This window comes from Gracilinanus agilis, chromosome 3 (genome assembly GCF_016433145.1).
Source record: "Gracilinanus agilis isolate LMUSP501 chromosome 3, AgileGrace, whole genome shotgun sequence".
In the NCBI taxonomy this organism is placed as follows: Eukaryota; Metazoa; Chordata; class Mammalia; order Didelphimorphia; family Didelphidae; genus Gracilinanus; species Gracilinanus agilis.
In genome coordinates, this window is record NC_058132.1 from 395414320 (window position 1) to 395428446 (window position 14127).

At 32.8% G+C, this 14127-nt stretch overlaps 1 protein-coding gene across 1 annotated transcript in view; it reads right to left on the reverse strand.

The window, feature by feature from the left end:
- The window catches only part of CFAP47 (cilia and flagella associated protein 47), an 859036-nt gene that overhangs the window by 476798 nt on the left and 368111 nt on the right, over positions 1 to 14127 (reverse strand). Inside the window, exons 41-42 of the mRNA XM_044669214.1 lie at positions 4629 to 4705; positions 73 to 218 (exon numbers count right to left, since the gene is read on the reverse strand). Of these exons, the coding sequence (XP_044525149.1) occupies positions 73 to 218; positions 4629 to 4705 (223 nt within the window). The remainder of the gene's footprint in view (positions 1 to 72; positions 219 to 4628; positions 4706 to 14127) is intronic.

Genomic DNA, 14127 nt, shown 5'->3' on the forward strand with positions numbered 1-14127 from the left:
CCAGCTACATAAATTGTTCAGATAGCTGTCAGGGAAAAAAAGTGAAAATAAAAACTGCAATTTGAGTCTTACCTGCTTATTGGTGAATATGATAACACAATATCGCTTATATAGATCAAAAGGAAGAAAATGAAGATTTAAACTTGAAGATTCTTTAGCATCTAAAAAGAGAGAGTTCACTTGACAGAAGAATTCTTTCATGAAACTGGATTTAATTGCTGCCGAACAAAATTTAAAAGAGGTTTGTTGTTTTTTACATATGATATTCTCCAATTCATTAAAATAAGGGTACTTGAGGGATATAGACAATGACTATAAGAATAGAAATAAGAACAGTTAGAGGGTAACAAAAAAGGTCAAATTACATGGACATGTTGGTTCTAGATTATAAAAGTTAAAACATATACTCCTTTCTGGTAATACCTTGTGGAATACAAAAATAGAAAGTATTATATACTATCACTAACAATAACTATTAGCAAGAGTTCTCATATGAAGTCTTGTCCAAACCCCTCTTTTTTAAGAAATGAGAAAACTGAAACCTACTCATGAGGTTTGAGCCTTGTCAAGTACACAGAACATCAAAGATGGGATTTGAACCGCATTTCACTGTATTACAATGCAAAGATACTGCTAGGTCATGCAGTAAATAATGTTGGGCCTTGAGCTAAGAAAACCTGAATTCAAATCCTATCTCAGACACTTAGTAAAATGTGATTCTGGGAATATCATAACTTCTGCTCACCTCAGTTTCTATAACTATAAAATGGGGATAAATAATGGCATGTACCTCACAAGGTTCTTATGAGAATAAAATGGGATAATATTTGTAAAATGTTTTTCACAATGCTTGATGCCTATTAGGCATAACAAAAATGCTTATTCCTTTCTCCCCTTCCTCTGAATCCTATTAGGAAAGGAAGTTCTATGTTTAGAAATTGACTAGAATATCAAGATAAAATCTATCAACAAAAATATATTGAGATTTTTTATGTATATATATTTTCATATATATAAACATTCAAGGATATATAATTATATTGATAATATATTAATTATATTTCAACTAGCATTTAAGTTTCTCTTGGGTTCCCCCCAAATTTTATGTATTAGCACACCATATTATTTATCATTTATGTGTACAGTTTAACCTAGCTTTTAAAAAATATCTTCTCGGGGGCAGCTGGGTAGCTCAGTGGAGTGAGAGTCAGGCCTAGAGATAGGAGGTCCTAGGTTCAAACCCGGCCTCAGCCACTTCCCAGCTGTGTGACCCTGGGCAGGTCACTTGACCCCCATTGTCCACCCTTGCCACTCTTCCACCTATGAGACAATACACCGAAGTACAAGGGTTTAAAAAAATATATATATCTTCTGTATAAAAATTCATATTTGAAAATGATGACAAATTCATTTAGCTGATGTTTTCATTTTAGCAAATAATCTATCCAAAAGTATTAGCCATAAAATTCCCTTACTAGAAAGAAAATATTTTGATAGATACAAAATATGAATTTATCTTTTACATATATGTGTAATATTTTCCAGATATTCTACTAAATTATATAAGGTACATATATGTTCCCTCTACATTTCTACATTGCTCTAAATGTATATTAAATAAATGTGTTTATACAATATTTAATGAGTAAAATTAAAAAAAGAAATAGTAGCTAATAGTCATATATTTGATTTTTTGTGTTTATGAGTGAAGATGGCAATATTTCAAAAAGGAAAAGACAAAATAATTGTGTGCTTGCATACTACCCTTAAATGCCAATTATAGATGAAGTTTTATTTTTGAAACAGTGTACTCCCTATTAAAAAAAATTACTCTCCCTCTTTGAAACTATAACTCTTTGCATATTTTATAAGCTGAAGGTTTAATAATATTTCAAATTTAAGCAGATATATGCCTGTAGGCTCCACTAAAATCTCCTCTTATACCTTATAAAATCATTAAAATTTTCCAAGGTTCCAGAAAAGCAATTGTCAGCAGAACAATAAGTCTAATCAGTCCTGCAAAAGTCATAGAGCTTTGAATATTTACCTGAAGATGAATTTTGTATCTATCACCCAAGGATCAGACAGGTTCCAAACTTTTGTAGAGGATTACCAGTGACCACCAGTTAATGGTTACTTTCAGTCATAGTGATTCAAGAAAAATTATAAAATCTCAGAGTTGGAAGTTACAAAGGATGCTCTCGAGTAATCCATACCCAAATTCCTTTACAACATTTATAATAAGGTGTTATTCATCCTATACCTAAATTCCTTCAGAGATGAATAGCTAATTTTATCCTCAAAAATCCCATTTCACTTTTACATAATTCTAATTATTAGACATTTCTTCTTTACATGAAATCAAACTTATGTGTTAAATAGTTGTTTAGACAGAACCAAAACTTATTTTCCTATTTCTGCTTTCTGGGACAAATGGAATAAGTCAAATCTCTACTCCACATGATGGTCCTTCAAATATTTGATGATATTGATCATGTAGGCTCTTCAACATCCTGAACATCCTTCTGTGACTGAACTTTTGTTTGCCATTATCATCCTAAGATATAGAACCCAAATATAGTAATAACACCCTAGCTGTAGTTTGACCAGGGAAAAATACAGCAAGACAAGAAAGGAACATGAATAAAACATATTAAAATACAAAGAATAGGAGAGGGAGTTTGGGAAAGAACTCCAAGTAAAGTAGTGTTTGGGCTACTATGTTAACATATAGTTTTTAAAATATTCAAGCTGTATTTTAAAGATTTATAATTCATATGCAATCCCCTCTTTCTAATCTATCTATGTATAAATTCTCACGTTTTGTTCTGTATATTGATTTCATATTTTAAAGCATTTGATTGCTAGTTCAAAGCATCACATTAAAATTTTTTTCTAACATATTTCCTAAGAATATCTCCAAAGTTTCTTGAAAGAAATAATGAGAAATTAATTTTAATGGCCATGTAATTATAAACTTTTGTCAGGGCAAAAAACAGCAAGATGTACATTTACCAAAAAATGTATGTGATCATTATGGAGGAGGATCCTTGTTGATGAAAGATCATCTATAGATAGTGAATTCTTTCATAAGATTCTGTTTGTGGATCATAGAATTATAGAAATAGAGTTAGTATTACTTCAGAGTCCATCTAATAGACACCCTTTCCTGTGTTTAGTACAATACATTCATTTTAAAAATGAGGAAATTGACTGAGAGATTAAGTAATTTGCTCAAGGGTATACTCAGAGTTTGGATTTGAAACAAGGATCTTTGACACCAGAACCAATCTTTCTAATGTGTTGGGATGCCTATTAAAACCCATGCAGATGTCATTGCAGAGTCTCCTTGAAAAGATCTATAAATACACAAAATAGTTTGCCTTGACAGTACACTCAGGGGAAAACAAAAAGATTAAACATGTCTTTTGTCTAGATTGTAACATAGAGTTCAAAATACAATCTTTAAAATATATCTATCAATATCCATATCTGAGACACAAATTCAAGGAATTAAAATCAAAATTAAACAGGAAGAATAGAACTAGTTGACTTGACTTCAGAAAATTATGAAGCTCCTCTAATGGCCTCAAGTTTCTCACAGAAACAAAGACATACTTTTAAATATTAATATTCTACCAGTTTTTTTGTATGACTGCAAGACAAGGCATATAGGTTTGTGAAGAACTAAAAATTAATATCACACTAGGGAGTAATAGATAATCACATGGTAAGTATGAGCAGGCTGAAACATACAGAGTATAGAAACTTTAAAAAAGAAAAAAAGTAAAAAATCTATCAGAGAAATGTAAGACAATTAGCTAACCACATGATTGTAGAATGGTTTGAGTGTTTCATAATCACCCCCAAAATATCAAGCTATAAAAATAAATGATTCTAGTACAATTGGTGAATTTTTCATTGTGAATTCATATGAGTATATGGGCAAAAGTCATACAGGAAGGCAGGGTGATGGTTTTAAGTTTTATCATAACAGAAAAAAAAACAAATCAAGGAGATTCACTAACCCACATGAATATATAAAGATATAATATATTGTGCATTCTATATCTGAAATTGAATTCTGCTCTTCTGTTAATCCAGTATTGCCTAGATAGATTGTAGGCCATAAAATCTTATTTTTCTTATCTTCCTAAGCTGGTGTCTTCAAATATTTGAAAGCCTTAATCTGGACAAAGGAATTAGACTTACTCTGTTTGACCTCAGAGTAAAGAACCAGAAAGAATGGATAGAAATTGTAAAGTGACAAATTTTGACTTGATATCAAGAAAAAAAAAATTCCCCAATTTGAACTGCTTCAAATGTAACAGTATTCCTCAAGAGATGGTGGAGTTCCCCTTATTGGAGGTTTTCAAGAATACAATGTAATGACAGGAATGGAAAAGTAATGATTCCCTTCAAGTATACATTGAATATTTGGCTACAGACATCACTTCTGATTCTAAAATTTTTGTAATTTTTAAGATACCTAATGTAACCTAAAATAAGTTCTTTTTGAACTTTCCAAGCTTTTTCTCCCATTTTCTCAAGGATACTAGAATTTTTAGAAGAAAAGGTTTTATGTATGGCATAGATGAAAAAAAAAAGAGAAGTTTGAAAGTACTTACATGTATTTAATAGCTTTCCTTGGACAAAATATTCCTCATCATTTACACTTTCAGTGCTCACTGAATTTGCTTCACAACTAAGTAGAAAATAAATTTTAAAATTCACTAGGTAACTATATCACACATTACCTAACCAGCATATTTTAATTGTTATTTTAATATTGATATATTATTGCAAGTGAATTAATTCTAATATCACTTGATACATTTTGGCCTTTGCTTTATATCTCCAGAGCTTGGTGAAGTTCTTGGCATATGGTAAGAACTTAATAAATGTAACATTATTGAGATGAACTTTCATCTCTCAAAGAAATCTCATTAATTTCTGATTTAACTACTCATCATTGAGCAAGTTTTTCCATTAAAAGGAACATAATGAAATCAAATATAATAATAGAAACTTGATTAAAAGTTCCAATTAAGAATGATTCAACATGTAGTCCTACAAATTACATCCTTACAACAGGAATTTTATGATGTTTGCGTCTCAACTCATGTATTATCATAAATTAATCTGTATTTCAAAATAGCTTTCCAAATAACTGAATAATTTCAATTATATACAGTGCTATCCCAAGTACATTGCCAACTCCAGGGATGAAGTTGGGGAAGCTTGGGGAAGCCAAAAATATTCAACAATGTAAACCAAAGCATCATGAGGGCAAGTGCAGGTCTATGAGATCTGGTTTCATCAACTAGCCATCAGAAGAAGCCAAGCATTGGGACATTTTAATAGCTTAGAAGATAGTCAAACAGAGCTCAAATGTGACAGAGGAAAGAGGTCATATGTATACAATACAGTAAAGAAGATTAATGTCTGTTCTGTTGAGACAAAGTTTGGAAATAGAAAGAGACAAGAAATGAATCCATGTAACAGTTAACGTTATTCCTCATCAAATAAGCAAAAGGATCCAATGTTGGAGAAACAGAATTGAATCAAGAGGCAAAATAATAAATTACCAACGACAATTAAAGATGTGAAGTAGAGGAAATAACCTACATCAAGTTATTGAATTTAGCTGGAAATACTCAGATTTTAAGCTATAGTACAAATTGTTAATCTTACCTAATTAATCTCCCTCAAAGGGCTACTGCCATGAAAGGTGCTGCCATTCATTCTCCTGAAAAGAACACTTTGTAAAGGCAGATTTGACTCCTTCTAAAAGCCTTCATCATTTTGAATTAGCTAAATATTGGTGGTAAAAGGTTCTACCAATTCAGGGGCATGGAGCCAACTTCTCTCTTCTGAAATGCATAATTCTCACATCGCTAAAAATTAGCTATATTCCTAGTACTACCAAAAACACCAATTCTTTAATATGGAACTTCTCCAAAGAATGAGGAACAGCCAAGATCTGAGAGGCATAAGTTTTATGTGAATGATGGGTCAAAAATGAGGTAAATCTGCAAGAGCAATTAGCAATTTCAGCTGAGAGATTATGAGACAGCATCACAATGATCAAAGAGGAGTCTAGCTGAGGCCACTAACTTCTTTGAGGATCTCTCCATGTAGAGGTTCTATATGCTTAGTCAGATCCAGTTCCCTACATATTGAGCAATACTATGAAAGCTGAAATTTACTTTATGTCTTCCTAGGAAATAGCTTTTTTTTGTAGACAGGGCTAAAGCTTCAAGTACCCCAAGGGAGACAGCAACAATAGGGATGCGAGAAATAATTTGCATGGTATTAAGAATTTAGTTTGAAGGAAAAACTGAAAAATTAAAATAAGGATTAAAAAGTGACATTGTAAATGAAGTTGGTTCACTTTTCAAGTATATTGAAAGTATTTCAGAACCTTGTAGATGAAGCAAACAATAATGGATTGCAAGACCTCCTCTCTAGGTAATGACACCCTGCCTTGATTCAGCCTTGATAGCCAATTGTTCCTTCTTCCAAATTATATAATTTTGTTTTGTTGATAATAATTTGTGAAATAAATATTTATAAAACTGAAGGGAAATTGAAGGGAATTAGGAAGTTAGAAGAAAATAGTCCTTACTGTCAAGTGGGAGCATTAGCCTCTAATATAAAGAACTTACATAGGGAGAATAATTACTTCAATCTCTTTAAAGCAGTTTTCACAGATGTATCTAATGGAAGAATGTTGGGTGCATTTCTGATAAATGTATGAGAGCTAAATGCCCCAAATGGGGAAATAAATTAGCAACAAAAGTCCATAAGAATCATAGGAAGAAAAGAACTGAGAATTCATATATCATCAGAGAGTCTCAAACTTTTTGTTAAGGAAGGAAATGAAATTATCTGAATTTGAAGCCTGAGTGATGAAAACTGTTGTGAGTAGTGTGCAAAGGATAAAAAAAGATGAATAAAATGATTTTTATACAGCAGTACTACTCCAAATTTGCTTAAAGAGAACAAATTTAAAAGAACCCAGTAAGCAACATTTGATGTTTTGCAACAACAATATTCCAGCAACAATGTTTTCCAATAACAATATGAGTGAAAAAGGAAGACAGTAAAAGTCAACCAGTACTGGGAATTAGCAGGAGAGAAATGACAAAAGATCAGAAGAGAAAGAGAGGGGCAATGGATTTAACAAAGGAGAAGCATGAGTATTTAAATAGTCACCTATGGAAATAAGATTTAAATAGGAAAAGAAATATGGTAAAAGTAGGGTTAATAGACAGAAAATAGAGAGACTCAGGGACAAAAATATCAATGAGAGAAAATAGAATAAGAGGTAGAAAATGACAATGAATTGTGACCAGGCAAATTCAGTTTCAGAGTTTTGGATTTTGGTCATAATACAATATTGAATAAAAGGTGAAGTCAAGATTATGAATATCTAATGGAGGGCAGAATTAAAATGGACATCATAAGTACTAAAAATTTTAAGAAACTGTTAGCACAAGATATAGAAGGATTAACTAAACAAGTGAATGAGGATAGGGAAAAGAGAAAAAAATGTGTAATAGTCCAAATTTATGGAAAATAAATAAAGCCCTGGAAAGACTTTAAAGATTCTCTAATCTAATCTCACCTTTTGGTTAAAGAAACTAAGAGCTAGAAATTGGAAGTTAATCAATCATATATATAAGTAGTAAACAAAATAGCGAAGTTTTATTATATCATACTTCCCCTCTGGAATGATGATTTTCTTCTCTTTGGGAGGATGCCTGCATAATGAGTGAATGTCATGAACAAGAACTGGAATAGAAGTATAACTGGGGAATACAAACTTCAAAGGAAACATTTTTCAGTGATGACATCAGAGTAATGGGGAATAAGGACTACACTAACTCAAAGTCCTGTGGGACAAGGGAAATGCTTATAAATGTTAGCCAGAGGTGTAAAAGTAGGTTTCATTTACTATGAGGTGAATAGTGGGAATGGATGAAGCAGAATTTCTTAGTGAAAGGGATATGAAAGAATGGGTGGCAAAATGGAGGAAAGTAGAAATGTGATAATGATGAGAATTAAAGGGGAGGTAGTAGTGGAACTATGCTTTTGTTAAGGGTAACTTGTCTGGAATAAGGAAAGTAGGAAATTAGGAGATGATTTGGAAGGATGTACTAACTATAGGAGTATAGAGATTGTTTAAGTAGACAGAGAACAAATGGAAAGGTTCCACTTAGAATGTATGTGCAATTTACAATTTAGTTCCAATGTGTGAGTCTCTCTTGTTCTCTCTTTTTAATGACAGAAAATTTGAGAGGTTAGAGATTGCTGACTAATTGAGGTTAAAAGATTATCTGTGGATTTCAAATATATTTGCTCTTCTGCAGCTCTTCTAGTAGAAAAAACTGATAGCTGATCATACATAGAATATCTAAATTTCTTATATCATCTAATTAGAGTAATCTAAATATTCCCTATTAGAGGTAAAAAACCCATATACTTAAATATATTTTATTAAAAATATAACATATTTTATTAAAATATTACATATATTTAAAAATATACTTAAATTCTATGAAAAAGCTGAGCAAAACATTATATGTAGTCAGTATAAAAGCTAGATATTTAGTAACCTTTTTGCCCAAAGTACTATTGTTATCAAAAATGATAAATTCTTCTATTTTTTCTAGATTTATGTTTATAAATTAGAGTTTGTACATTGTGCATGTGTATAAGATGTGTCTAGGTATATAACATCCCACTGGATTTTGTAAGGTTATTTTTAACAGCCAACAAGGGAAGTTAATTAGACACAATCTAGTTGGGTAGATGAGGTAAGTCTTATTAAAAGCATACTGTGAAGGAGGACAAGACAATTCAAAGAGGCTGAAGTGGTTTAAAAAGAAATGAAAGGTATAATACTAATTTAAGTTTTACATTGTATCTATCACATTTAGTATCTATTTGAAAACAATCAGTTTAAGAGGTCTAGTTAGTTATATGTCATCAGTCTTCAGAGAAAAAGTTAGGCTATCTAGTAAGAATATCTGCATTTTCAAATAGTGTCTAAGAACATAAATGTCAATTTTGGATCAGATTCCATGGGGCAATTGACAGTTTCTTGGAGAATAAAGTAAGCTAAAATGCTAGGAATGAAGCAATTTAATAAGAGCTAAAAATCAAATATCATAATCTCTATTACCTAGTCCTTTGTTTTAAGATTCAGATCCTAATACAATCTAGATTGATGATGAATATAGTTTTTTAATCTCTCATTTAATTATTCTATTTGAGATCTGAATCAAGACAAAGGAAAGATTAAAAGACAAGCATCTCAATATTAAGAAGTTTCAACAGAAAATAATCAGATGGGTTCCTTGCATTTCTGCCTTTTCTATCCTTCTCCCAAAAAGACTGTTAATAATCTTCTCTTTTCTCTTTAAGCACCTCCACAACATTTCCTCCTCAAATTCTTTCAGCTGAGAAGCTTGATAGTGTCAAGCTGAGCCATGGAATGACTCATCCTTCACCAAAGTCATAACCATAACTTCTTAAGGATTTTGGAATAAAAGGACAACAAAGATCTACAGGTGTCAGTTTCCTGGCAATATGTGTTGAGTACATACAAATATATATGTATATACACATAGCCTTTGCCAGGGGGAGAGGATCTTCCCCCTGGCAAAGGCTATGTGTATTTGTGGGAAAGTGTCTCTCAACTTGAGGACTTAGCTTTATAAGTTCTTGTTATGCCTTTAGAGTAAATGTCTTTTCTAAGGGATCTGGGTGATTATTAAGGGGGAAGGAAATAAGTGAATGTTTGTGGGATTTCAAAGGCAATTAAGGGACAGCTAGGTGGCTCAATGGAGAGAATGCCATGCCTTGAGACTGGAGGTCCTGGGTTCATATCTGTCCTCAGATACTTCCTAGCTGTGTGACGCTGAGCATGTCATTTAACCCTAATTACCTAGCCATTACTGCTCTTCTGCCTTGGAATCAATACTTGGCATCAATTTGAAGACAGAAGGTGATGGTTTTTTAAAAAAGGGAAACTAAACATAATTTTATTTATAGAATCCTGTCCCCTTTGGGAATACAACCTTTCAGTTCAAGTGCATGTAGAGGCTACTTAAGAAATACTTTTCAGCTTTGTCTTTATATCCTCAATGATTAGCAAAATACTTTGAGCATACTAGAGACTTGCTAAATGTTTTTAAATTAAAATCTGTGCCCTTCATTACTATAAGTTTCAGCCAATAATAAAAATTACAAAATTACAAAATTATAAAATTTTTCACCTATTTACCAGTTCCTACTTTTAGGAGTTTTGTACAGGTTTTTCCACATCCTTCTTCTTCACTTCTGCCTAGTAAAATCCTTTAACTTCTTTCAAAATTCAACTCGGGTATAATCTTATAACCTACTTCAGTAAATGACCCACAGGTTGCACAAAAGCAGAGTGGTACAGTTTGAGCATTTCCCATCCCCAGCCTCTTACTTCCCTCTGTAAGAGGCATAAGTTTAAAAGTAGGTATGTAAGCAGGCTAGGAAAAGCCTTAACTGGACATTCTGAATGGAATGCAGGGGAAGGACATGTCTACACTCTCCTATGATCTAAGCAAGAGAGGGCCCAAAGAAAGCTGTACTGGAGTCACAAGGGAAAAGTCCATGACCTCCAGCTCAGGCTCTTCCTAGCCTGCTTACACACCTACTTTTAAACTTATGCCTCTTACACCTCGGAGTTGAAATGGATGAGAATTTTGCACTCCCTGTTATAAATAAGTACAACTGAAGTTCTTCTTGTATGATGTGTGAAAATATTAGTGTTTTTCTTATTTATTCAGAAATCATTAGCTCATATTAAATTCTAAAAGTGCACTAAAATTTATGTATCAAAAATAATTTCATTTTCATTCACTTAAAAGCATAGATTAGAGTACTGATTTCAAGTATTATTTTAGTATACAATATTTAGTATGCATCAATGAAAATTATAAATAGCTGATAAAAAACATTACTGAGGTAATTCTTTGTATACAAAACAACTACTTATTCATTAAATTCAGGAGGAAAATAACAAGGTGCTAAATTTTTAATTTGAAAGATAAGCCATCCAAGAAAAATGGTACAGAGTAATAATAAACTTTTTACAAAATCAGAGCATCTCAAAGTTTGAAAGGATTTCAAAAGCCATCTAGACAAATCCTATGACTGAAATTCTCTTTATAACATTCCTTACAAATGGTGATCTAACTTTACTTCAGACTTCCACATAGGGAATATCCACTCTCTTGGGGTAGTCAGCTCATATACATTCAGAGAACTACAAGCATGATGAAGTTTTTTGTTTTGCTTTGTTTTATTTTGCATTAAGACTAGATTGGCCTACTTGCAACTTCCACTTACTTAGACTCCAAGGTCTAAAGCAAACAAAACTGATCTCACTTCAAGATGACCTTACTTCAGATACTTGAAGAATGATACTGGGTCCACCCACTAAATTATTCTCTTCTCATACAGGAAATCTAAATCTAAAGTCCCTTTAACATCAAGATTGCCCTCTTCTGGATTTGTAGAGTATCCACATCCTTCCTAATATGCATGCTCAGAACTAAATACCATCATAGAAATGAGGACAGATTATAGTGGGGATATCACTCCCTTGATCTTATATACTATGCTTATTTTAAAGCAGCCATACAAGTTATTGGATTTTTTTAATATGATGTGACATTGTTGATTCAAATTTTTTTTCATATGATCTGCTGAATAGTCATAGTGTTCCCATGTTGTATTTTTTAAACCCTTACCTTCCATCTTAGAATTAATACTGAGTATTGGTTCTAAGGCAGAAGAAAGGTAAAGTTTAGGCAATGTGGTTAAGTGACTTGCCCAGGGTCACACAGTTGGGAAGTGGTGAGGCCAGATTTGAACCCAGGACCTTCTGCCTCTGGGCATAGCTCCCAATCACTAAGCCACCTAGCTTACCCCTCCCATCTTGTATTTCCTTTTTTTTTTAAAACATTTATTAATACTCATTTTTAACATGGTGACATGATTCATGCTCCTACTTTCCCCTTCACCTCTCTTCACCCCCTCACCCATGGCTGAAAGCCCATTTCCACTGGTTTTAACATTGTCATTGATCAAGACCTATTTCCAAATTATTGATAGTTGCATTGGTGTGGTAGTTTCGAGTCTACATCCCCAATCATGTCCGCCCCAACCCATGCGTTCAAGCAATTGTTTTTCTTGTTTCCTCTCCTGCAGTTCTTCCTCTGAATGTGCGTAGCGTTCTTTACCATAAATCCCTCAGAATTGTCCTGTGTCATTGCATTGCTGCTAGTACAGAAGTCCATTACATTCGATTTTACCATAGTATATCAGTCTCTGTGTACAATGTTCTTCTAGCTCTGTTCCTTTCGCTCTGCATCAGTTCCTGGAGGTCTTTCCAGTTCACATGGAATTCCTCCAGTTTATTATTCCTTTTAGCACAATAGTATTCCATCACCAGCATATACCACAATTTGTTCAGCCATTCCCCAATTGAAGGACATAACCTCCTTTTCCAGTTCTTTGCCACCACAAAAAATGCAGCTATAAATATTTTCGTATAAGTCTGTTTATCTATGATGTCTTTGGGGTACAAACCGAACAATGGTATGGCTGGATCAAAGGGCACGCATTCTTTTATAGCCCTTTGAGCATAGTTCCAAATTGCCAGCCAGAATGGTTGGATCAGTTCACAACTCCACCAGCAATGCATTAATGTCCCAATTTTGCCACATCCCCTCCAGCATTCATTACTCTCCCCTTCTTTCATTTTGGCCAATCTGCTAGGTGTGAGGTGATATCTCAGAGTTGTTTTGATTTGCATTTCTCTAATTATTAGAGATTTAGAACACTTTCTCATGTGCTTATTGATAATTTTGATTTCTTTACCTAAAAATTGCCTATTCATGTCTCTTGCCCATTTATCAATTGGGGAATGGCTTGATTTTTTATACAATTGATTTAACTCCTTGTATATTTGAGTAATTAGACCCCTGTCAGAGTTTTTTGTTATAAATATTTTTTCCCAATTTGTTGTTTCCCTTCTGATTTTTGGCTACATTGTTTTTGTTTTTACAAAAGCTTTTTAGTTTAATATAATCAAAACCATTTAATTTACATTTTGTAATTTTCTCTAACTCTTGCTTGGTTTTAAAATCTTTCCTTTCCCACAGATCTGACAAGTATACTATTCTGTGTTCACTTAACTTATTTATAGTTTACATCTTTATATTCAAGTCATTCATCCATTCTGAATTTATCTTGTGTGAGATGTTGATCTAAACCTAATCTCTCCCATATGGTTTTCTAAATTTCCCAGTAATTTTTGTCAAATAGTAGATTGATGACCCAAACGTTGGGCTCATTGGGTTTATCATACACTGTCTTGCTGATGTCATTTACCCCAAGTCTATTCCACTGATCTTACCTTCTGTCTCTTAGCCAGTACCATATTGTTTTGATGACTGCTGCTTTATAGTATAGTTTAATATCTGGTACTGCTAGGCCCCCTTCCTTCACATTTTTTTCATTTATTTCCCTTGATATTCTTGACTTTTTTTATTCCATATGAAGTTTGTTATAGTTTTTCCTAATTCAGTAAAGAAGTTTTTTGGTAGTTTGATAGGTATGGTGCTAAATAGATACATTAATTTGGGTAGAATGGTCATTTTTATTATGTTAGCTCCTCCTACCCATGAGCAATCAATGGCTTTCCAATTGTTGAGATCCAGTTTTATTTGTTTGGAAAGTTTTTTGTAGTTGTTTTCGTATAATTGCTGTGTTTGTTTTGGTAGAGAGATTCCTAATTATTTTATATTGTTTAGGGTGATTGTAAATGGTGTTTCTCTTTCTACCTCTTGCCGTTGTGATGTGTTGGAAATATATAGAAATGCTGATGATTTATGTGCATTTATTTTGTATCCTGAAACTTTGCTAAAGTTGTTGATTATTTCTATCAGCTTCTTAGTTGATTCTCTAGGAGTTTTTAAGCATACCATCATATCATCTGCAAAGAGCGATAGCTTAGTCTCCTCATTGCCTATTTTGATACCTTCAATTTCTTTTTCTTCTCTAATTGCTACTGCT